Source organism: Pogona vitticeps, chromosome 2 (genome assembly GCF_051106095.1).
Source record: "Pogona vitticeps strain Pit_001003342236 chromosome 2, PviZW2.1, whole genome shotgun sequence".
Classification (NCBI taxonomy): domain Eukaryota; kingdom Metazoa; phylum Chordata; class Lepidosauria; order Squamata; family Agamidae; genus Pogona; species Pogona vitticeps.
The window spans coordinates 174531197-174557734 of record NC_135784.1 but is presented as its reverse complement, the minus strand read 5'-3'; the positions used below and the strand labels follow the sequence as shown (position 1 = coordinate 174557734).

Here is a 26538-nt window from a genome sequence, read left to right as displayed (position 1 = left end):
GGGTTTCTACTTCATAGTCTACCTCATTTATCTTTCTTAACACTGTGTAAGGGCCGTGCCATTTAGCTAAAAATTTGGAGGTGTCTGTAGGCAATAACACCAACACCTTTTGTTGGGGTTCAAAACTTCGAGGCCTTACTCTTTTGTGGTAAGAGGCCTTTTGCCTGGCCTGGGCTTGGCCCAAATTCTCTTTGGCCATCTCCCAGGCCACCTGCAGCTGGTTCCTCATCTCTGCTATCTGCTGCAGCACCCCCTTTGAATGATCCTCTCCTTCTTCCCATCTTTCCCTAATTAGATCAAGAATGCCCCGGGGCCTCCGTCCGTATAACAGCTCAAAAGGGGAAAACCCCGTAGAAGCCTGAGGGGCTTCCCGAATAGCAAACATCAAGGGGGCTAAAAAAGTGTGCCACAATTTGGGTTTCTCCAAGGACAATTTCCTAAGCATTCCTTTAAGGGTCCGGTTAAACCTTTCTACTAGGCCATTAGCCTGAGGGTGATAGACAGATGTTTTTAGAGGCTTGACCCCTAGTAATTGCCACATCTGTTTAAAGGTTAGGCTCATAAAATTGGAGCCTTGATCTGTTAGCACCTCCTTTGGGAAGCCGACTCTGGAGAATAGCTCTAACAACTCTTTTGCCAACACTTTAGCTGTTGTAGACCTTAGGGCCACCGCCTCGGGGTATCGGGTCGCATAATCAATCACTACCAATATATATTGGTGTCCCCCCGTCGACTTATTGAGGGGTCCCACGATATCTAAGGCGATTCTGTCAAAGGGCCGGTCTACCAGGGGCATAGGGACTAATTCTGCCCCTGGTCCTGCCTTGGGCTGCGTCATTTGGCAATTGTTACAGGACCGGCAAAACTCCTCCACATCGTGAGCCATCCCCGGCCAAAAGAAGCGTTGTTTCACTCTGTCCAATGTCTTCTGGGTAGCCAAATGCCCTGCCACTGGTAAATCGTGAGCCCAATGCATCACCCAGAATCTTAAGCCCTCTGGGATTACCAGTTGAGCCTCATCATCGCTGGACGCCTTGTCAATGTGATATAGCAAGCCTCCCCTCATTTCAAATCCTTTTCCCCCCTCTGGGGTAGTCCCCTCCTCCAGGGCTCGTTGCATGCAGTTGGAAAGTCCTGCATCGTCTTGTTGAAGGTTTCTTATCTGTTCTCTAGACAAATTCATGACTTCTAACTCTCTGGCCTCATTTTCTTCTTGTGCCCAGCCAACTTCCCCAGGCTTTGAAGTCAAAGTACTCAGTCCCGGCCAGTCTCTCCCTAACAGCATTTCACGGGTCATCCCGGGGACTATCCCCACTTCCATGTTTCTTTTCAAACCGTCCACCTCCACCTCAGCCTTTGTGGTAGCGTATTCTTTGGTATCCCCATGAATACATCGAATGACGGTAATCTCTGGCAACAGTTCGCCCTCTAGCTCTTTCACTAGGGTCTTACTGCAACCCGTATCCACCAAGGCCTGTTTAACGTGGCCATTGACCTTCGCTTCCACTACCCACCCCGGGTGGTTCTCTTCACCCACCTTGGAGGCGCCGGTGTACGCTTCTGCCCAAGCACACTCAGTCACTGGGCAGTACTTCCGGATATGGCCGAACTGGCCACAGGAAAAACAAGCGGTCATTTTGTCTTTACCCAGGTTCCAGGTCGCCGCCTGTTTTGAGGCTGCTGGATCACTCGTGACGGTCGGCCTAGGTACCCGTGTTCCCACTGGATTCGCGTACTCGATCCGGTCCGGTCTGTTCTTTTTGGCCCCCGTCTGTCCGGCTCCTCTTGTGTCCGCTTGCCCGCTTGGTTCCGCCATTTTCTCTCGCGGTTTAGCTCCGTCTCCTTGTGACGCAGTTCGCATTTGCCACGTGTCCTCAGCCTCTAGGTAGTCTTCTAACAGCGTTACAGCGCCCTCTAGGCTAGAAGGTTTATTCTTAATGACCCAGTTACGGGCCCCGCTGTTTAGCGTTGAAATTAGCTGCTCCATGACAACTATTTCTAAGACCTGTTCTGCTGTCTTCCCCTTTGGTTGAATCCACCTCGTGGCATTGACCCTTAATTTCTGTGCTAGTGTTCTGGGGTGTAACCCGGGTTTCAGCTTTAGCCCTCTAAACTTTCTCCGGTAGGCTTCTTCATTTAAGTTGAGAGTGTTCAAAATGGCCGTCCTCACTATGTCGTATTCCCCCGCTTCTTCTGGGTCCAGGGTATCGACGATTTCTTGAGGTAACCCTGTGAGATACGGGGTTAATATGAGTGCCCATTGATCTTTCGGCCACTGCGCTGAGGTGGCAATCCTCTCAAATGTGTGTAAGAATGCTGCAGGATCGTCTTGAGGGCCCATTTTCTGTAACTTAATGGGGGGTCGTGTTGCGATGGGTTGTTTCTGTCCCGGGCTCTCTGGGGTCTGATTTAACTGAGGGGGTCTCAGCTGTTCAATTATCATCCGTTGCTGGTCGGCTAGCTGTTTTAACAGGACCTCTTGCCCTTCCGTTATCCGTTGCATCCATTTTTCCGCGTCTGTAGGTTGCGGGGGAGGCCCCGCGTTCTGGGCGCCAATATGTGAGGGTCCGCTATTCTTCACCTCCCCCGTCCCAAATAAAGCTGTAGACACATTTGAACTGAACCATTTGTCTTCTTTATTTAACTGGGGCAACGGGATGGAAACGTCAATCAACTTGGGGACAAACTTCTCCTGTTGAAGTAACGGTTCATACAGGGGCACCCAATCTTCGTCGAACGGGTTACTTGACTTCGACGCCCATGGACCAGCCTGAACCCGTGAGGGTTCTTCGGGATCGAAGTCTTCTCTGTCAGTTGTTAGTAGAGGGGTCGTCTCCTCGAACCCTGCGTATCCCCAGGGTATGGAGGTCTCTGCCCCGGGTTGTTCCCAAGGTCCTGGCGATAACCCAGTCTCTTCAACTCCTCCAGATGCCATCTGGTCTTCTCCTCCTTCTCTCTCTCTACCCTTTTCTTCTCCTCCACTAATTTCCTACGCCACTCTCGGGTCTCTCTTTCTCCCCAATAAGAGGGCCGGACTCTAGCCTCATTCCTCCTCCTCTCTTCTGCCTCCTGTTTCGTCAGGCAGACTTGTTCCCATTTACCTGACCAGGGGTCTTGGATGGATACCCACTCCCATCCACTCTCCTCCCCTAACGGTCGGTAACTGACTTCCCCTGCTGCTCCCTCCTCAGGGTCCTTCGTCCCCCTCCCTGCCCAGACCCGAGGAGTCTGGGTAGATATACTTAACCCCTTCACTCCCTTCTCTAAATCTCCTGTGTCCACGGACTGGTGTAACATCCGGGGTGGGAATGGTTTGGGAGCTGTCTGCGTGCCCACGGAGGCTTTGGGGCGAGACGGCACTCCTAGCATCACCTCTCTACCCGGGTCACGGGTGTCACAAGGATGAACCCCCTGAATTCATTCACTATTTTGTTCATTCATTCTCTCTGTCCTTCTTCATTTGGTCTTTCTATCAGTTGATGTTTTCAGTTTTGCCATCCATGCACAGGACCTGTTGTCAATATTGCTCTAAAGACGGAATGCAGCTCTTAGAGACCAGCCAGTCCCCTTTCATTTCTGGAGGCCAGTGGCCAGGCAGGATGGTGTAGAATGGCCATGTTAAAGGTGCAGAGGAGCAGGAGAGGAAATCAAGGCTTGATGCAATACTGTATTCTCTTATTATTTGCTTCGCTCCTCTCCCATTCACCCATTAAACAGAAAATGAGGTTTGTTTGTGCCCAGTTTATTGAATATTTGTCAGCAAAGAAACAGAGAACCTCAATCAAGATCATTGCCTATCTTTTTACCCACACAATCATATGAGGAGTAGACCATTTTGCCCACCACATGGGGTGCACTATGCAAATACATGAAGAGAAAAAAAAATAACTCAGCTGAAAGCTGCTCATAAAGGGAAAACTATCCTGATCCCTACAGGAGAGTCAAGAGAAATGTTGGATTATACGCAGGACCATCAGATTCAGAGTTTGCAACCACGAGTCCACCTTGAGAGATCTTTTCCCTTGCAATGCTTCACCCATGCTACCCTGAAAGTCAAAATGAGAACATATTATTGCAGAGTTGGATTTCTGGTTTAAATTCCTTTTGGCTACACAACAGAAGTACAGAGATTTACAAAAGAGAATAGTTTCAGGTTCCCCAGATAGTCCACCCTTTTCTCATTACCTGGCATTTAATGTCTCAATAGTTCACTCACATTTTAAAATGACAGAGGATTTGTTTTAATAAAGCAGGCTGTACTATTCTCAGGAGGCTACAAGCCTTGCAAAACCTATGGTCTGACGGTGCCTTCCATGTCAGAATTGAAACTGGGTGAAGCCAAACCCAAACGGATGCTAGTAGAGGGGAATCTCTTTCATAACCACCAGGTGGAACACCTCTGAGTTCCTAAGATGTCTGCATCCATTAAGAGAGGGGTTGGGAACTAAAATGAGGTAAGGGTCAGATTCCCTCACCAACAGTCCTCATTGAGCCTGATACAATAAGCAGAACATCATAGGTTCCCTGTTCAAAAGGACCAGGGGCAGCTTCTCCACATGGCTTTTACCTGGCTCCCACCTTCCTCCCCCTTTGCGCTACGATGGAAGAGTAAGCAAAGTACTTTTGTTTAGCACTGCCAGGAGCTAACTGGGTCATGGCTTAGAAATGGCCAGCTGGCAGTGAGAAATGAAGATTTTCCTATAACTTCAATAACGTTTCCACCTTCTCTGCCAAGCTTCCATCCCCTTAGAATACACCAGGGAAAGGAAAGTAGGGCTCATATCGGCATAAGCAGCATTTAGCAGAGATGGTCATGGTGCAGTGGATAGACATTCCGAGGTTTCATTAATTGGAGGTTGCTTTATGGCAAAGCCTCTTTCATGGATTGCTGCCTTGTCGTGGCGAAGGGGCTTGAGTAACTCAGAGAAGCTATGGGCTATGCCGTGCAGGGACACCCAAGACGGACAGGACATAGTGGAGAGTTCCGACTAAACGCAATCCACCTGGAGTAGGAAATGGCAAGCCACTCCAGTATCTTTGCCAAGAACGCCCCATGATCAGAAACAAAAGGCTAAAAGATATGACGCTGGAAGATGGGCCCCTCAGGTCGGAAGGCGTCCAACATGCTACTGAGGAAGAGTGGAGGACAAGTACAAGTAGCTCCAGAGCTAATGAAGTGGCTGGGCCAAAGCCGAAAGGACGCTCAGCTGTGGACGTGCCTGGAAGTGAAAGGAAAATCCAATGCTGCAAAGAAAAATACTGCATAGGAACCTGGAATGTAAGATCTATGAATGTTGGGAAGCTGGAGGTGGTCAAACAGGAGATGGCAAGAATAAACATCGACATCCTGGGCATCAGTGAACTAAAATGGACAGGAATGGGCGAATTCAGCTCAGATGATTATCATATCTACTATTGTGGGCAAGAATCCCGTAGAAGGAATGGAGTAGCCCTCATAGTCAACAAAAGAGTGGGAAAAGCTGTAATGGGATACAATCTCAAAAATGATAGAATGATGTCAATACGAATCCAAGGCAGACCATTCAACATCACAATAATCCAAGTTTATGCACCAACCAGCATTGCTGAGGAGACTGAAATTGAACAATTCTATGAAGATTTACAACACCTTCTAGAACTGACACCAAAGAAAGATGTTCTTCTCATTCTAGGGGACTGGAATGCTAAAGTAGGAAGCCAAGAGATAAAAGGAACAACAGGGAAGTTTGGCCTTGGAGTTCAGAACGAAGCAGGACAAAGGCTAATAGAGTTCTGTCAAGAGAATAAGCTGGTCATCACAAACACTCTTTTCCAACAACACAAGAGGCGACTCTATACATGGAAATCACCAGATGGGCAATATCGAAATCAGATTGATTATATTCTCTGCAGCCAAAGATGGAGAAGCTCTATACAGTCAGCAAAAACAAGACCTGGAGCTGACTGCGGTTCTGATCATCAGCTTCTCATAGCAAAATTCAAGCTTAGACTGAAGAGATTAGGAAAAACCACTGGGCCACTCAGGTATAATCTAAACCAAATCCCTTATGAATACACAGTGGAAGTAAAGAACAGATTTAAGGAACTAGATTTGGTGGACAGAGTGTCTGAAGAACTTTGGATAGAGGCTCGTAACATTGTCCAGGAGGCAGCAACGAAAACCATCCCAAAGAAAAGGAAATGCAAGAAAGCAAAGTGGCTGTCCAACGAGGCCTTAGAAATAGCAGAGAGGAGAAGGGAAGCAAAATGCAAGGGAGATAGGGAAAGTTACAGAAACTTGAATGCAGACTTCCAAAGAATAGCAAGGAGAGACAAGAGGGCCTTCTTAAATGAACAATGCAAAAAAATAGAGGAAGATAACAGAAAAGGAAAGACCAGAGATCTGTTCAGGAAAATTGGACATATTAGAGGAACATTTTGCGCAAAGATGAACATGATAAAAGACAAAAATGGGAGGGACCTAACAGAAGCAGAAGACGTCAAGAAGAGGTGGCAAGAATACACAGAGGAATTATATCAGAAAGATTTGGATATCCCGGACAACCCAGACAATGTAGTTGCTGACCTTGAGCCAGACATCCTGGAGAGCGAAGTCAAGTGGGCCTTAGAAAGCCTGGCTAACAACAAGGCCAGTGGAGGTGATGGCATTCCAGTTGAACTATTTAAAATCTTGAAAGATGATGCTGTTAAGGTGCTACATTCAATATGCCAGCAAGTTTGGAAAACTCAACAGTGGCCAGAGGATTGGAAAAGATCAGTCTACATCCCAATCCCAAAGAAAGGCAGTGCCAAAGAATGTTCCAACTACCGTACAATTGCACTCATTTCGCACGCTAGCAAGGTTATGGTCAAAATCCTACAAGGTAGGCTTCAGCAGTATGTGGACCGAGAACTGCCAGAAGTACAAGCTGGATTCCGAAGAGGCAGAGGAACTCGAGACCAAATTGCTAACTTGCGCTGGATTATGGAGAAAGCCAGAGAGTTCCAGAAAAATATCTACTTCTGCTTCATTGACTATGCGAAAGCCTTTGACTGTGTGGACCACAGCAAACTATGGCAAGTTCTTAAAGAAATGGGAGTGCCTGACCACTTTATCTGTCTCCTGAGAAACCTATATGTGGGACAGGAAGCAACAGTTAGAACTGGTCATGGAACAACTGAGTGGTTCAAAATTGGGAAAGGAGTACGGCAAGGCTGTATATTGTCCCCCAGCTTATTTAACTTATATGCAGAATACATCATGCGGAAGGCTGGACTGGAGGAATCCCAAGCTGGAATTAAGATTGCAGGAAGAAATATCAACAACCTCCGATATGCAGATGATACCACTCTGATGGCAGAAAGTGAGGAGGAATTAAAGAACCTTGTAATGACAGTGAAAGAGAAAAGTGCAAAAAACGGTCTGAAACTCAACATCAAAAAACCTAAGATCATGGCCACTGGTCCCATCACCTCCTGGGAAATAGAAGGGGAAGATATGGAGGCAGTGTCAAATTTTATCTTCCTGGGCTCCATGATCACTGCAGATGGAGACAGCAGCCCTGAAATTAAAAGACGCCTTCTTCTTGGGAGGAAAGCGATGACAAATCTTGACAGCATCTTGAAAAGCAGAGACATCACCTTGCCAACAAAAGTCCGAATAGTCAAAGCTATGGTTTTTCCTGTCGTGATGTATGGAAGTGAGAGCTGGACCATAAAGAAAGCAGACCGCCGAAGAATTGATGCCTTTGAATTGTGGTGCTGGAGGAGGCTCTTGAGAATTCCCTGGACTGCAAGGAGAACAAACCTATCAGTTCTAAAGGAAATCAACCCTGAATGCTCACTTGAAGGACAGATCCTGAAGCTGAGGTTCCAGTACTTTGGCCATCTCATGAGAAGAAAAGAGTCCTTGGAAAAAACCTTGATGTTAGGAAGGTGTGATGGCAAGAGGAGAAGGGGACGACCGAGGATGAGATGGCTGGACAGTGTCTGCGAAGCAACCAACATGAACCTGACACAACTCCGGGAGGCAGTAGAAGACAGGAGGGCCTGGCGTGCTCTGGTCCATGGGGTCACGAAGAGTCGGACACGACTAAACGACTAACACACATTATGGCAAAGCACCACCACCACCACTTATTTCACTCCACAGAAACATAGAAATCAACCCATCAACACTCTTCTGCTAGGATCCTAGTATTCTGCTCAGTTCTGCAACCTGTGTTAAGGGCAACCCATCATTAGAAGAGGACGTTCTTGAAGAGCTGAAAGCATGCCACAGCAGGTATTTTTCTCTCTGTTTTTTTTTCTTTCGGGAGCTTTCTTTGCAAGCCTGATTTCTCAGTTATGAGAGTCTCTCTAGATTTGTGTCTCTCGAACCTTGACACGACCTCATCTTAATCGTGACTTTTTTATGAATCTTAGAATTTGACCCTAAGGTGGGCAGTGTCTTCAAGAGCAGTTAACAATTATGTTCAGGGTTTGAATGAGTTATCTTTCACTGGCTGACTTTCACATAGTAAATTATGATGAAAGTAGGCCAATTTGATTCTACTGTAAGATTACTTTCCACACCACAGAAGTTCCAGTTGCAACAGAAGATGAAGGAACGGCATGGAGCATAGAAGAGCCTCTTAATATTTTTTCCTCTATGACTGTATTTCCTCTAATTACCCATAGAGGGTGAGGGTAAGATACAGATACAATACCAGAGAACAAGGAAGCTTAAGGCACATCTGGGAGTAGTCTATGGTGAATTTGGTGGGGATTACTTCTGAGTCAACACGCAGAGGAGTGAAGCCAAGCGAAAGCCCCATTCCTTCCACTGCAGATCTTCTACATAGAGAGAATTAAAGCTGGACCTACCAGGCATTCATCCTTTGGGGGTCTCGGACAATCCTTTTTGCACATTGGATGTCATCTGTGATGTTATCATTGATGAAAGCTGTCAAGATTTGTTAGAAATCAGGGAGGTTAGTCGGGATTATTAACCAGTATGTTTCCAATAATATTGTGTACAAAAAGCTAGTTCCATCAGGAGCATGTAGACTGTCCCAGGGTAGAGACAGACATTTGTTTGTTGTTTTAACTTACACACCTACCCATAGGATTGGAGCACTCTTTGGGCAGTTAACACATAATTGCTCAAGGAACACTTTGACCCCCCAGAAAACTGGGTATTCAGTTTACCAAATTCAGAAGGATGGAAGGCTAAGCTGACCTTGAACCAGCTCCATGAATCGTTTAGGATCGAACTCAAATCCTAAGGAGAGGCTTCGCTGCAGTACTGCAGTTTCACCACGGCTGCTGGGCAGAAGGGCAGTTGTTTAAATGCTGCCCCTGCTCAAGCAGACTCCCCTTTGTGTGCACCGTTGTGCATTGGTTATTATACTGATTGTGAAAGTAGTCACACAACTGCTGTATGAGGAACCTACAAGAATATGTGCATATGTCTGGGTGTGCATGCTGATGTGATTGTCCTTCTGCTCCATGTTTCAGCTGATAACACACAAATAGAAGAGGAACATTCTAAGGGGCTGATTGTGCGTTTCATGCCAGTCTCACCTCCCATATGCTAGAATTTAGGTTGCTTTTTTCTTTTGGGGACTAGTTTTCAGGACTTAAACACAGTATTGGAGTTTGGAGTTTTATTTCTCAGAGAAAAAAGCCTGCCTGAATCATATGTCTACAACAATTCTTGGAATTGCAGTCCAGAAACATCTGGGGACCCAAGATTGGGAAGCCACTGGCTTAGAGAATAGCAAACAAATAGAGCAGTAGGAATTAATTTTCTATTGGGCAGGATATGTTGAAGATGGTAGCTGGAGGATGAGAACAGGAAAGGGAAGAATGGGACACTTCTTGAAGAAACATCATCCTCCCTTGTCCCCCCCTGCAAATCTGGAAAGTTTTACAGGGCTTTTGCTTGCTTTTAATAGTTTTCATACAAGTTAAAGGCCTACCACTGCAGGACTTTCTGCATCCGTTAGCTGTTCTGCCTTGTCCATTGGAACACCACCAGCGGCTGTTGATCTGAAAAATCCCATAGTCCCGACTGCCATCGCTGTTTCGTGGCCCCACAGCCCTGCTGTTGAATCTGCTCTCATAATAAGCCGTGCAGATCCCTGGAACAAAAGAAATACAACCAAAAAGGGAGTTAAAATATCAGTGGTGATATTTCACAGGGGAAATAAGGGGGGAAAGTTAACATTTTCTATCAGTGAAAAATTTAAAAGCAACCTTTAAAACTTGAGCAACATATGTTAAGATCTCTCTCTCTCTCTCTCTCTCTCTGTTAAATATTGGCACAGTATGTATGCTGTTCCTAATATTGCTGGTTTTCGTAGCTCTGATGCTGATGATTTCAGAGATCTGCTTATAATAATAATAATAATAATAATAATAACAATAATAATAATAATAATAATAATAATAATAATAATAATAATAATAATAATAATAATAATAATAATAATAATACAAAATTAAAATGTAATCTTGACTTTCTTCTTCAAATATGAAATAAAAAGGATAGTCTTCTTTATAAAATAGCTGCCCCCCATCCTTCTTGTCTTATGTGAATTTCATTAGGAAGGCTATAACTCAAATTCTTGTTTTCTGCAATTGTCAATTACGCAAGTATTAGATGCCTTCCACTTGTGACAAAATGCCCCAAGGGTCAACAGCGAGCCCTGGTTAGTCATTTCCATAGCCTCCATTGCAGGTGTACTCTTAAAAGAAACTACAAGAGATCCAAAGTTAAAACTTTCTTGGGTTTGACTTTTATCAGGATGTGGAAATTGGCAATTTTAGGAACAAGATCAAATATCATAGAGATGCGGGAAAATGGCAAAACTGGAGGTAAAAAGTGACAATGATGGAGAGAAGGGGAAAGCAAACTCACAGTTGCCCAGGCTGTAGCCACGGTAGCCACTCATCCCCTTCCGTTTCAGAAGTGAAGCCAACTCACATCTCCCAAATACTTTGGCTTCATTCACTGCAACAAGGAGGTAGAGGAGTGAGATGACCAGAAGACCTTTCATGGCTGCAGTTCTCTGAAGGATAGTGTGTGGACTCCTTTAAGATAAAGTGGCTTTTATAACCCAAAACATTTGCCTCTGGCTAGATGACAAAGGGAATATTGATTGTGAAATAGTATATGATAGAGATGTTGCAATTTTGGATGAACTGATGACCAGATGATGCAGAACATTCTGAACGTCTTTGGACCATCAAAGAATGTGGCATGAAAAACCAAACTAGGAATTCCCCTTACTCAAATTTCAGTTGCCCCTTTCCGCTGTATAAGAATTTCTCTGTCAGCTGTCTTGTTTCCTTTCCCTGAGGGGAAGATGATGGGATCCTCCTCATTGTGACTTTAAGAAAGAACCATATACATTAGAATTCAGCCATTATGTAGCCTAAATATACTTCTATATAGTGTCCCAGTTGGCCATTTCTTAGAACCATTCAGACCTCATATAGGGCTGAAACAAACTATATCAAAGAACAATAAAACAGTAAAATAATAAAAAGTTTCTTTCCAGATCGGCTACAGGAAATAATAGATCAGTTAGAAGAGAAAAGCAGATGCTAAAGGATGTTTTCCTTTGAGATATAGAATTCTTCAAAGAAATGTCAATTTAAATTACCGTTCATGACCCTTTGCACATACCTTCTATATGTATTTTATCTATCTGTATTCTTTGTCTTGGACTTTTGCTTACAGGCATGTGTTCTGGTGAATGCATGTCTTTGAAAACGTCTCACCTCACCAGTTAAATGAACGCTTTCTCTGGAAACTCCCATGATGCCTTTTTGGCATTTCTCACAGAAAAGGTCTCCACAAAGGTAGCAGAGCAAGAAGGAAATAAATAAAAGAGATAAATGGAAATATGGTCACAAAAAAGGAGAGAACTGATCAAAATTGAAGAAACTACTTGGATGAGTAGCGAAACATTTCAACCTAACAAGATAGAAGTCCAGTTGCCATGACTCAGCTTCCAGATAACCATACCTGGGTGGTGTTTCTAGAATGAATCACTAGCCAACACATGGGAAAAGAGAAGACGAAATTGAACTGTGGACAAAAGAAGGCACCATTTCCACTGACAAGAGTGACAGAGAAGCAACACCATTTACCATCTCCCTGTCCTCCCTAAAGCAACAAAATTTGAAAGACCAAGTGTGAGAGGACCTAAGAAACCTTCCTTGTGAGATGACCCTACAGTCCAGGTGCTGAGGGGCTACCATTCTGGGCAGGACCCGTTATCTACCATGCATTGCCACCTGGTGCACATCAGAGAGTGGATCGGTGTGTATTGAGTGTATGGGATTATGCCACCTAGACTCTTAATGCTTTGTTGAGCTTTAGGCTCACTAACAAAACTTTCATAGAATCATAGAAAAGTGAAGTTGGAAGGGGCCTACAAGGCCATCAAGTCCAACCCCCTGCTCAGTGCAGGAATACAATCAAAGCATATCTGCCAGATGATTATCTAAGTTTTTCTTGAATGCCTCCAGTGTTGGAGCACCCACCAACTCCCGAGGTAACTGGTTCCATGGTTGTACTGCTCTAACAGTTAGGACGTTTCTCCTGATATTCAACTGAAATCTGGATTTCTTTATCTTGAGCCCATTGTGGTGTGTCCTGCACTCTGGGATGATCGAGAACAGATCTTGCCCCTCCTCTGTATGACAGCCTTTCAAACATTTGAAAAGTGCTATTACCTTGTTTCCCTGTCTTATTTTTGCTCCAAAAAACGCATAAGGGCTTATTTTCAGGGGATGTTTTATATTTTTCATGTACAACAATCTACATTTATTCAAATATAATCATGTCATCTTCTTCTGGTTGCTGCACAATGGTGGAGAGCGGGGTTTCATTTAACTGGGGCTTATTTTTGGGGTAGGGCTTATATTACGAGCATCCTGAAAAATCATACATGGGTTTGTATTCGCAAAGGCTTCCACGACCGGGATCTAATGGTTGTTGTGGGTTTTTCGGGCTCTTTGGCCGTGTTCTGAAGGTTGTTCTTCCTAACCTTTCACCGGTCTCTGTGGCCAGCATCTTCAGAGGACAGCACTCTGTGCTCTGGTGTAGTTGGCTTGGGAGTGGAGTATTTATGGCTGTGAGATAGGCTTTTGTTTTTTCTGTAGATGGGTGATTAGTGTGTCTTGTTGTGGGTGTATTATTGTGATAAGGAAGAGAGATTATCTGTCACTGTGATTGATGGGTGTCATTAACTGGTCTTTTGTGTGTAGTGATCCCTGGTCCTTGTGGCTGGGTAGAGTTTGTTGACCTTTTGCATGCTGTATTTTTGAGAGCTGGGAGCCAAGTTTTGTTGAGTTTCAAACTTTCCTCTTTTTGTTGACGTTCTGCTGGTGTTTGTGGTGCTTCTCTCAATCTAGAGAGAATCCATGAACGTTTGCTCATGCAATTTATGTCCCACCAGACATACAAAAGAAGGTTTAGGAAATGTCCCAGGTAACACAATTGAAGTAGCCCTCTTCTGGTCAAAAATAGTCTTAATTATTTTAACATTTTGATTTGTTTTAATTTTACTTATCTATTATATTCTTCTGTAATTTTAATTGCACAGTGTTCTGATAGAGAGAAAGAAAGGGTGGGTATTCTGAAGGTTGGGCAGGTTGTGGTTTTCCAGGGCTTGCTGTGGCTCTTTCCCCTTGTCCTACACAGCCCTGATGCAAATAGACCTGAAAGGGTTGTTATAAGTGTCAGAAAAAGAGAACATAAAGGACAGATGAGACACTGCAAGCTCAACCCTCCTTCCCAAAAGATGTTCACAATAAACATAAGCACAGGTTCTTCTTTTTTGTGTTATCAGCAGTCCTGCACGCCAGGCAAAACAAAGCAGTTCCTCTTCTGGCCAACCCCCCCCCCCCCAGATGAGGCAATCTGCTGCTGGTAAATGAAAAAGTCAAACAGTTATTGGAATGGAAATGTTTCCCAAGCTGCTCAGATGAATTCAACCCACTGGTTAAGGCTGGCCTTTGTGATTGGTGCTTTAGGTGTCTTTAGTTGTGCAATTCTCTTTTGATTAAGCAATCCTATTAGTTTTCCATTGCCAGTAGCCAACGAATGAAAGCAGAGAACATGCTGAAGTGTGGTTTGCCTTGGCTTACGTGCCTTCCCGCACTGATAGCATGTGGGTGCTGATACTTACTGGCGGCATAGTTTAAATACCTTGACCTTTTCATGCTTGTCTCCTCACTGCTTTCTTTCAAATCCTTAGAGGTCTCCCAAGTTGCATTGTCTTTTCAGTAAGGGTGTGACTACACTGGGAAGCTGAATCGGAAGGATTTGGCTTTGCTGCAGTTTGATTCACAGCCTGTATTATGTTAGAAATCATAATCAGCACTCGTATAGAGGCTGCAGATTGATTCAGGAGTTCAGCCTTCATACTGCTTTCCTCTAGAAAAAACATTCATCTAAATTTTGTTTGTTTGTTGTTTATTTATAAAACATGGGTTACTGTCCGATTAGTGCTAGGCAATTTTCTAGGTAGTTTACATCAAAGGAAAGGTATCCCCAAATCCCACAATTTTTCTTTTTCAGAATATTTTTTACCCAGTGGTGTAGTGGAGCCAGGTCTTCCGAGGTCAAGGTCCTGGGTCTCATCAGTGACTATGTTGTTTTATTACTCCTTCCTTCCAGGCTTTCCTGTTCCCTGTGAGATAAGGTTCAAGCCTCACAGTAGCTGAAAGGTAGATAGAGTCACCCCGGAAGAAGCTATTCCTGTTCTAATGCACAGTATGGGCGATTTTTTTTCGTCTTGGCTAGGTAACTGAGAGCCTTTAACTTACAGGAGAGCTGATCTCAGAATTACTTTTCCAAGTCTGTGTTTTGCTAAACTTGACAAACTCAACCTGGTTAGCTCCACCTTTGGTGATGCTTTGGTTCTGCCTCTGTCCCATGAACTTCGTTAGTCATCAGTCATCATTGTGTGAAATGCTGGCAGCAAGGGACAGGGCTTGTGCTTAATCAGCTGCTCCTGAAGCCATTACGGAGGGACTTTTGAGGGATTTTTGAGTCACAGAGCTAGGAAATGGATTATATGTATATGGGGTCTGCTCAACAGACTGTATACCAAATTCTGGAAACAAGGGTCTCACTTCAAAATCAGCTACAGGGCTTTTTGGAGCTGGCAGAAGAGTACTTTACCTCACTTCCAATTTTAAAAAACAAAACAAAGAGAGAGAAAGATTCCTTGACAAAACAATCCACACTTCCATGTTTGTGATGTAGTACCTTTAAAAAATTGATTTAAAACATGCTAAATCCAATTCGTCTAACTGGACTCATGAGCTATAGACCTAATGCAGGTGAGTTGTAAATCATCACCCAGCAGGAGTCACCTCTGGGACAGTAAAAGGTCTGCTACCATTTCTTAAACAATAAATGTCAAGCAGATTATTAGCAAAAGAATGTCATATTTCTTTCCGTTTGCCATGATTAGAACATCTTTCGGCATCTTGATAACTTGAGACCTGACAAATAACTGGGGATGGATTGTCAGTCTTTCTTTAGGGACATGATCTTCCTTTGAGCAAAAACTGGACCACTTTTTGTGATTTCTGAGGTGATTACATGCCACAACAAGTAGTCACTGTTTGTTCATGAGGTGGAGTGACTCTTCCATGGATCCTTCATGTTTAGTCTAGCACTTGTGAGGTTAATTTTTTTTTAAGTGCCACAATTCCAAATGTAAGGTAGCATCCATAATCTGTCACATACCCTGTGGGTATGACTAAGCACCTCCTCTGGTTGTACCAAGCCACCCTTCTGCAGCTTCCTCCCTCCTCTCTCCCCATAGAGAGCAAGCGGGGCTGTTATTGCCACCAAAGTATTAGGAGAGATGGAATTGTTCTTTGTGTCTCTAACTCTGACCATACCAAGTCGGTCTTCCTCTGTTTCCTGTCTCTCTCCTTATTAAACCATCTGAGAGTGCTCTGTCCCTTTTATGTCACAGGTGTGCCCTGCCCTGCCTGGAGTGAGTTTTGAGGGAATGTTCTGTATGTTTATTCACTCTCACCTCAGCTTGCTCAATCCAACTGCATCCTACCTGCCTTTAGACACCTACCTCCTCTTCCTCCTTTTTTTATTTTTTTGGTGCCACACCTTTGCCAATCTTTGTTACTGTTTGGGAACACAGGGTTCTCACTGGGTTTTTTTTGGCCAGCCTCATTTAGTTGCCTGCAGAAATTTTCCTCCAAATGTTTCTCTTGGCCTTGGTGCCACAACTTTGCCCGTCTTGTGTGTCCTTTCTGGAGAAATTGCCCTGTTTGCTTCTCTGTGAGGAAGCATAACACTTACAGTAGCTATACTTTGTACTGCCTATTGTTCTGCCTGGGCTCAGCATCAATAATGGCCTCTTTGGTCAAAATTGCCTGGCCTGAGTAGTACCTCAGCCACACAGTCTAACAACTATCTGCACCCATGATTCTAGACACCGACCTCATACCATTTCATCTGGACTTTGTACCACTCTCTTGCCAGCCTCAGGACCATCTGTTTCTTTCTGACTTCTTCTGTCCTGCCTTTAGCAACAGGGGTTTCAGTAGTGGGCTGAATCCTCCCAAGTGTCTTGCTACTCTGCCAAGCCACCATCCTAATAACATTTTGGGCATTTGTCATCAAACCTTCCTACAGCATCCCAATTGGCAGGACTCTTCTGGTTGGCCTTGATGCAGGAATAGGGAGGGGGGTGTTTGAGGCAAAGGCCATTAGGTTCTGCTAAGAAGCAGGAGACAAAGAAAACAAAGAAAAAGAAGGGGAAGGAGAAGAAGAAGAAGAAGAAGATTTCAAGATACGTTTTGATTTGGAATGATGGTCAATTTCACAAATTTTTGATCAAGCCATTTCTCACAAGCCATTTAACTACAGATTATCAATTCCTTTCGTTTTTTTTTTAAATTTATTTTTAACAAGCGGTGACAGAAACGAAAAAGGGAATTGAGGTTAAGGGGGAAAAGGAGAAACAATAACATACTAACATCCATTCTATACATATTGCCATATCAAAATTCCAAATTGCTCTTTTTCAGATTATCAATTCCTGATAACATTTCTTTAGAAAGCTATGCTGATTAGCATCTGCAGCAGCTAATTGAAATCAATGTTCCCAATGAATTAAATTTCATTTCCTGGTGTCTAATCTATCTTGCAAACCACCCAGAGAATGCTTTAGCGCCATGGGGGCTGTGAATACCTTGAAACAACAACAACAAAAGGAAGCATAGAACTTCTGTTTATTAAGATAGCAAAATATGAATCACCTGGATCAACAGAGGAGGAGATAATTATTTTTAGATTAACTATCTCACTGGTGTGATTCAATATAGCTAGCCTCCAATTCAAAAACAGTTGAGGTTGAAATCAGGAATTAGAATAATATTAACCAAAGCACTTGAAGATAAGTGATATATAGACTTAATCCTTTCTATTATAACATTAATAATGGCAAGCCATTGAGCTATAGATGATCAAATCCTGATGACATTTCTTTAGAAAGCTATGCTGCTTTATGATTTTCAATTTTAAAAAAGTATCCTTATTTATCTACATTTACCTGATTTATGTATTTTTATTTATTTTAAAATATTTCACCCTACCTTTCTCCTTGGAAAGGACCTAAGGCAGCTTACAACACTGAAAGACAATATTTAAAGCTAAGAAGAATGAGTATAAAGAGGCACCTTACATCATTAAAAGGCAATATTAAACCTAAGAACAATAAGTATACAAATATTAAAAAGGAAAAAAAAACTTTGAGAAATAGGAAACACAAAAAAGGAAAACATAAGTAGTCCTTAAAGCCCAGTCAAAGCAGTAATGCATAACAACCTATATAAAAATCACATACAAATAACTAGTTACTGAGGAAAGGCTTGCCTAAAGAGAAAGGTCTTTGCCTGCTCGTGAAAGGAAAGCAAAGATGGGGCCAGTCTGGCCTCCTGTGGGGGGGAGGCCCGAAATCTGGGAGCAGTAAGAGAGAAGCCCCTCTCCAGTGACCTCAACAAACACCCCTGTGAAGGTGGTGAGACTAAGGCCTCCCCTGATGATCTTTTAACACCTGAGCATGTTAAAAGATCACCTCAGGTGTTAACATCTGAGCTGTGAGATATGGCCTTTGAGTGAGCTTGGCTTGAAATTTGGAACAGAGCAAAGCATTCAAAGTGCCAGCAGTTTCTGAGAAGCAGCTGTTAGAGCTTTTCCTGACTTTTATTAGGCTAAGGGGTTGCCCAGTGTCTTTCCCGGTAGCCTGAGCAGGAAGCAGGCAGGATTATTTTCTATGTCAAGATTATCTAAGTTTTTCTTGAATGCTTCCAGTGTTGGAGCACTCAACTCTGGAGGTAACTGGTTCCACTGTTATACTGCTCTAACAGATAGGAGGTTTTTCCTGATATTCAACCGAAATCTGGCTTCCTTTAACTTGAGCCCATTGTGGTGTGTTCTGCACTCTGGGATGATCTAGAACATATCTTGCCTCTCCTTTGTATGATACCCTTTAAAATATTTGAAAAGTGCTATCATATCACCCTTTAGTGTTCTTTTCTCAAGCTAAACATGTCCAATTCTTTCAGCCTTCCCTCATAACACATGGTTTCCTGCCACCTGATCATCCTTGTCACCCTCCTCTGAACTTATTCCAATTTGTTAGCATCCTTATTGAAGTGTGGTGTCCAGAACTAGACACAATACTCAAGGTGAGGCTTAACCAGTGCTAAATAGAGGGGGACTAGCACCTCACGGGATTTCTATTAATGCAGCCTAAAATAGCATTTGCCTTTTTGTAGCCACATCACACTGTTGGCTCATATTCAGCTTGTGATATGCGACATTTCCTTCTCGCTTGTAGTTTTTCTGATCCAGGTATCCCCCATCTTGTAACTGTGCAACTGGTGTTGTCAAGGCTACCTAATACTCGGACAGGGCTGCTATTTCTTCATGTAATGATGTGTTAATTACCTTTGAACTGTAGCCAATCATCTCTCATTTGAATGTTCTCACCCAAAGATCAAGAAGACGTGTTCTAGACTACATTCCACCAATTATTTCTCCCAGGCTATGACAAGAGAAATCATCCAAATCAATGCAATAGTTGGTTCTCCAGTGACATCTACTGTTTCCATTGTATTGTAGCATTCAGGTTGAAGCAGATGCAAGTGATGTTAACAGCCAGATGTTTGCTAGCAAACAAATCAGAGCAGTGTGTCAAGGATTCTCTCCAAAGACAGATCCTCTGTCTTTGGAAGTCTTGTCTATTTCTTGTCAAGGAAGTCTCTGTTCTTTAGACTTCCTTGACAAATCTCCTCATCCTACTGGGGGACCAAGCAGGCTTCATTCAACAAGAAACAGTGCTGAGGAGCACTTGTGTCCATCTGTAAGTGATTGAGTCCCATTGGAAAGCCAGAGAAGTTCTTTCAATTGAGTAATGCACGTGAAGAAACTGAGAAACTGGGGGAACACGGAATGTGGCATCTGTCTAGAAATATTGGGCTTCTATGTGAGTGACTTGGTAAAGCTGGCTGAGAAGGTGGGGGTCAGCGTCTGTCACGTACCAAGGGGGAAACAACATCTACAGCTTACCTCTGGTCAGGGAGGACATCAAAGCCAGCTTACTTACTCCGTGAAGCCATGCAAAGTGAGGGAGGGTCACAAAAATTAGATGAAATAAAATAAAATAAAAATGTGGAGGGTCGCTTCCCACATTTTACAATAGGCTGGCATTCAAGGGTGGTAGTTTAGCACACAATTGATTAGTATGGGCAGTGCACCCATAGAGTTGCACTTGGAAATGGAGTGGAAAGTATAAACAAGGTAGATCAGCTTACGGGTACGTACTATGGGCCTTCATTGTCGCAGTGCTATGCTGCTGGTGTTTGTGTATTTCCCGTTGCAGATCTGACAATCCTGTTGTCCTGGCTTTGAGCTCTGTCGAATGGCCACAGTTCCATATTATGGGCTGCCAAGGGTGCCAGCCAGACCCACTGAGGTCAGGACCTGAGTGTGGGTGCTTCAGCCACGTGGAAATGGAGATGACGGAGTGTTGTGCCCTGGAATGGGTTCTTTGAACTCCGAAGGTGCCCCCTGCCATTGCAGTGATTCAATTGGTTGGCAATGTCCAAGGTCACCAGACAGGCAGAGCACTTATCATACAGGTCATCGATGACTTGCAGACCTGCAGACCTTGGTGGCACATTCCCCTGGAACACGGATGGTGTGGTCATTGACACTTCCAAGACTGGTCTGGAGTGCCGAATGAGACTCTAGAGGAATTGAGCAGGCCCAGCAAGGTAAACCGTGAGGATGGTAGGGCCATGGTGGCCGAACTGGGATCTGCAGAGGTGCATCGGACATGAATCGAGCACCCTGAGTTGTTCAGAGGTGATGATGCCATTGTCGGACAAACGATGAGACAGCTTTTGCACTCTTTACTGGGGGGCATAAGGCTGAAATTTTTGGCTATGTGGGGCATACTATGTAACCCCTATGCCGTGGCCAATAGTGCAAAAGGGGAAAGGTGTTGGTGAGTTCCATAGGGGCACCCGGAGTGTGTGTGCAGGTCATCCTACCTCTCTGAATTGCAGAGTTTTGTTGAAGGGAGGGGTGAGGCAGAGGGATCCCTTGGGCCAGGGGAACCTAGGATCATGAGACTTGGGTGGACTTCGGCCTTGGGGGTACTCTGACATTTGGATGGTCAAGGCCATGCTGTACAGAGGACAGTGCGCCTTTGGAGCTGGGAACTTGCCCGGGGAAGGCTGGGTGGGTCGACTCTGATTCCAGACCCAGTTTTGCACTACGATAGGCCCACTTGTGGACCTTTTAATACAAGGTTTACAAAAGTTGTGGCCCTAGTTCAACCCACTTCCTGTGTTATTCCAGGCTGGGTGGTCAAAGAGCAAGGAGAAGCTGAACAAGGCTTTGCACTGAATTTTCCAGAGAAAAGAAAGAGGCAAGGTTTTTGAAAAGTCCAAAATATTTTGAAACTCAAATATCATGAATATTATGGAATTGCAGCCTCCTTCTTATGGACCAATCTGAAAAGATTTATTTGTTAGCTTTTCTTGATATCTCAGTGGTGCATTTTACCAACCCATGGTCACATTGCCTTTCTAAGGAGGATGCACGCCTGGTTGGTGGTGGTCTTTGCGTTTCCTTTTCTATGCTTCAAGACACATGTTGGCCAGTGGCAAACTTTGCAGAGATGCCCTACTTACCATCTCTGTAGCCCAGACAAGATTTAGCAAGAGTGTGCAACAGGTCGGGAACATGGAACAATTGGAACATTCTTTTGCCGTTAAAAATAGTAGTTTTGATTCAGTGTAATTAGACACATTTGACTATATCCCTGTTTTATGTCACTTTTATTAAAACCCAATAAAGAGTGCTTTTGTAAGATACGGATAGGAGAACAAAGAGAAGTTAATGAAGAAAGATGGAATCCACATGGAGATATGAACAAGGACAGAAAACTGAGAAGGAAAAGGATCTTGCAGCTACCACAATGTCACAGAATTACATGTGCATTGACAATGTCACAGAAAGTTTCTGAATGGCTGCATCCCTTCTCTTTGGAGGAGCAACTGCATTCACTGGGTCTCCCTGTGTTGGGTGCTCTGAAGTCTCGATTATTTGGGATGGGTTGGGCAGAAAGGGGAAAGAAAGAAGCCAGTCATGGGGGACAGAAAGAAGCCATCACAAATCCAGTCCTCACCATGATTTCCCAGCATCTTCTGACAAACCTGCCCACTATATACCAAGGTTTCCGGCTCCCAGGCTAGGCTGATGAAGAACTGTAAAGGAGAGATAGAGGATGCATTGGGTTCCACTAGCATTGTCTGCTAAATTTTTGAGATGAAATTGAGGGGTGTCCCATAGGGTGTATCTAATCACCAAATGTGCATGGCACCTCACTTCCTGAATCAAGCTGCAGCAGGTGAGTTCCTTTTTCTGAATTGTGCTGTCTCCTGTACAGAATGTGTTCAGGGTCAAGCCTCTTGACCCTAGGTGAACTGCTGCCTGGGGGTCCCCTTAAGAAAACCCACCTCCATCCAGAGGCCCTACTGGCACCACCAAACAGGGAGATGAGATGTTTCCTGCACCATCTGTCCTCCGGAAACTCACCAAAACTCTCCCCCTCACACTACCGGCCATGGCATGGGCCTATTTATCTGCCCTAAGCCCACCATCACAGATTGAAAATTTTGGCCCGATGGCCCCCTTGTAGGTCACCAAGAAAAAGGTCAGGTCCCATATTGGACAAATGAACTCTGTCACCTCTGTACAACTCCGGTTGGCAAACTCTTATGTCAGGATGTCTTATCACTGACTCCAGACCCCATGGCTGTTTACTTCCCAAGTTATACTGCACCTCGCACAGTCAATGCATCTAGGGTCACAATTGGCCCTCCGTACCATTCTTGGTATTATGTTTGACCAGATTAACATTGTCACAGGAAACCTGGCCTTTATGGTCTGCTAAACATCAATCACCTGTAATATCAGTGACTTGCCCATCCTTTGGACTAAGTCATTTCCTCCCAGGTAAACAACCAATGTATCTGGGGGTGCATCTGGAGCACCCTGGGACGCCAGTTCAAAGAACTCACCCCAGAGCATACCTCTCCGTCCCCTCCACTCCAATGTGGCCTGAGCGCCAAGGCCTAAATTACAGGCCCAACTGGTCCGCAAAGTGTACTTTGCTGCCCAATATATGTAACTGTGGCCATACAAAACCACTTGCAACTGGTCCATAACCAACTTGAAGCCTGAAAAACAAACACCAGCATCTATTGTGGGAGAGAACGTATGTGGGTTCTGAACCTGTATGAAGACCATCTTCCCACTTTCTTCATCTGCTCCTCCCCATATCCTAAAGCTGCTGCTGTAGATGCTGCACCTATGCGAAAAGAGCGGGTGCCAAATTTCCACCCCACTATGCCCACTTCTTCAAGACCATGGGAGGTGACTGTCCAGAATTGGTGCCTTGTGAGGGGTGAGTAATCTCAGTGGCAAAATAAATCCTCTGCTGAGGTCCCTCTTAGCTCAGCATAGAAATGGCTCTAACCAGGCATAGTTATTCACCTGAACAACGCCCAAAACTTATAACTTTGCCTTTTCCTAATTGATCCATCTTAGACTGCTAAATATTAAACAAAACTCTTGTCTTCAGAGACCAGTAAGTCGTACATCTGTAACACCATCTTTGAAATGTCTGCTTTTGATGCCCTTATCAACTCACTAATTCTAAATGCCCCAAAGAATGCACATAGTGTTGCTGCTCTAAATAATTTGACCTCATAATGCTCATTGCAAATGTTAACCCAAACACGACCCAATTGAATCAGGATTTTTGGGGACATAGGGGTGCACCTATGTTAGGGTGCAGAGTGTATAAGTGAGCCATCCGTAATAATAGAGGCCATAGAAAGAGGAGAAGAGGAGAAAAAGGGGGTAGAACAAAAAGATGAAGGGGTGACAGTTACAAAAGAGGTGGGAGAAATAGAATCAAAGGAGAAGGCAGGAAAGACGGAGGTTTGTCTAGCAGAAGAGGGGAAAGGGGGAAAGGGGGCGGAGCAAGAAGTGACAGTTTGGGAGGAAGATATAAATGAGGAAGGGGTACGCTGGTTCAGTTCAGTGGTAGCAGATTACGAGAGAAAGAGAGCTGAAACACGAAGGAAAGAGATCGAGAGGATATGGACTCAAGGACTGATAAGAGACTTCCCTAACCTAAAGGTGGGAGGATTGCTGCTGGAGCCTAAACCAGGGGAGATGAGACCGACGTGATACATGACAAAGGAATGGACTGTGATAGTAGCACCACATGAGCTTGAATTGGAGAGAGAAGCAGAGATAGCTCACAACCGGTTTTATGAGAAGCCAGATGAAAGAGCCTGGATAAGGCATGCATGTTGTGGGTCGATCTGTGCCCTACGGAGTACTCCTCCCCCAAGACCGGACTACAAGGAATGGCGTGGGGGGCATCCCTGTTGAGTCCATGGGACTATGGTGAGAGATTCAGTTCTGTTAGTTGCAGCCTGTTGCCAGAGTTAAGAGTTTCCGACCCCATAAGTAATGTGCTGGAGGAGATAAGTGTCAATAAAGAGGAAGGTTTAAAAGTTATAAAAACATCTCCATTGTTATTTCCTGCCGAAGGTGGTTACCCAAAGAAATAGAAGAACCCAATCACAGCCTATCTTCCTGCCTTCCTCTTTCCTTATTCCAACCCTCAGTCATTTTTCTGATCCGGAAATATCTTGCCGGATTTGAACAACCCTGCGCTTTGGCATAAAATGCCACAACTGACATCCTCCCTTGTATTGTGCAGGAAGCCAAACCTTTGTGATGAAGGGAAACTCTGTACTGTTGTAAACGATCTACCATCATAGGCCAGGGTCTACCTAAATCTTCCTTACTACAAAATGTAAAAAAATCTTCGGAAGCAGCCGCATAGCTATGCCTGGTGCTCGGAGCGATGGCTAAACTGTTTATTTATTGTATTTTAATTTTTATAGATACAGCGGTGCCCCGCATAGAGACGTTAATCCATTCCGGATTAATCGTCGCTATGAGGAAACATCGCTAAACGGAATGGAAAAAGCCATAGGAATGCATTAAACTTTGTTTAATGCATTCCTATGGTGCCCAAACTCACCATTCATCTAAGTTCCTCCATAGCGCCGCCATTTTCGCACCCTCGGTAAGCGAGGGCAGGGCGCAAAAATGGTTGCGGTGGCCATTTTGGGCACTCGGCGGCCATTTTGGAACTACCAATGAGCTGTTCAAAAAACATCGCAATGCGAAGATTGGTAAGCAAAATGCTTACTGATCATCGCAATGCGATGTTTTACCCATTAAAACATTGCAATGCGATCGCATTAGTGATCTAAAAAAAGAGATTGCTATGCGGATTCATCGTTAAACGGTGCACTCGTTATGCGAGGCACCACTGTATGTATATCTTTTTCCCACTGTCCTCCTGTCTGGCTTCTGACATTTTCGTGCCCCAGTATTGGGCCTGTTGCGTGATAGGAAGCATAGTAATTCCCTGAGACTTACATATATATATATACACATATACTTACATATTTATTTATTTATTTTGGTCCTCTTCTTTTTTTAAAAATTTTCCCCGTCTCTTTCCCTAACTCTCTCTTTTCCTTCACCTGATTGTCCTCCACCTCTAATTGACCCTTTATGGCAACTGTTTATCTTCACTGCCCTTTCGCTACTTCCTTGAACCCAAGCCTAATTATATTATTCTTTGCCTTTGCCTTTCCGTTTCCGTATGTAAGCTCTTTTTAAAAAAAACTTCTAATTTAATTTTCTCCTGCTATACGAAGGCTCCCCCAGGCTCCCCTAATCTTCTCCCTTCACCCCACAAGCAACAATATCAAAACCATAGTGTGACCTAAAATCCGCAAGCTCTCCAGGCCAGCCGCATATGGGGAATGCGAAACCACTGTGACAGATCCATGCGGCTTCCCTCTTGCTCGGCCCAAGGGAAGAAGAGGCTGGGCAAGAGGGACGGCACCTCTTAAAGGCTCTGCCCCTCCTCCCCTCCCTGAGAGCAGCGTCATCACTCTGTGATTGCCACCTTTAGGAACTGGGACAAACCAGCTCATGCCCATTTCCAATGGCACAATGAGCCCAACTGCATGCATCCATCATTTCTCTCTCTTTTTCCCACTGTCCTCCTGTCTGGATTCTGCCATTTCCGTGCCCCAATATTGGGCCTGTTGGATGATAGGAAGCATAGTAATTCCCTGAGACTTCAACCCTTGGCTGTTCTGCCTCTATGGCATCATGACGGTCCACCTTCGATCTGAGGTTTAGGCTCTGAACTTTCAGGGAATGGAATGCTGCTGACCTCCTGGCAGCCCCACTCTGGATCGCTGGGTGGTATCTTAAATGAGATATTCTGTTTTTCGCGGGAGTAGCCGCGGAACACTCCCATTGGTCTGCTCCCTTTCAAAGTGAAGGGAGGGATTTCCATTGCACCGCAGCCTCCACAGCTTCAAATAATGGCAGGGGGAACATGCAGTCCTCAGGACTTCGTTGGGCTGCACTTCCCATCAGTCCTGGCGAAAATGGATGGATGATGGGAGATGCAGTTTGACAACTTCAGTCCTTTCTTTGTGGTAGAAAGTATATGTGTCTTTTCTTTTAGAAGTTGGACATGGTTTCTACAACTATTGGTCATTTTCTACAAGAGGCTTATTCCATCCCATTCCCACATTAATGTGCAAACTTTAATTAAAAAGTCCACATAAACGTACCCATTTGTTCCCATGCATGCATTTCCGTAGGTGTTCCTCCCTATGTACACAGGTGGCATTCATTTTCTTTGGATGCATGGATTTTTGTATGCACTCATGTATATAACAAGGCCGTTTTGGCTGGTCTCTCAGTATCAATAGTGTACTGTACTCCTGTGCACCTCTAATGCAAGACATGGAATCTCCACTTTTGAGAGGCTCATGTATAGGATGAACCCCTGAATTCATTCACTATTTTGTTCATTCATCCACTCT

At 44.3% G+C, this 26538-nt stretch overlaps 1 protein-coding gene across 1 annotated transcript; it reads right to left on the bottom strand.

The window, feature by feature from the left end:
* Positions 1–3652: 3652 nt before the first annotated feature.
* LOC110081122 (lysozyme C, milk isozyme-like) lies at positions 3653–11056 on the bottom strand. The gene is made up of 4 exons (XM_020797571.3): positions 10883–11056; positions 9942–10103; positions 8845–8923; positions 3653–4046 (listed from the first exon to the last, which is right to left on the bottom strand). Exons 1-4 carry the CDS (start codon positions 11019–11021, stop codon positions 3980–3982), a joined length of 447 nt encoding a protein of 148 aa, XP_020653230.3. The 5' UTR covers positions 11022–11056; the 3' UTR covers positions 3653–3979.
* Between the last annotated feature and the right edge of the window lie 15482 nt (positions 11057–26538).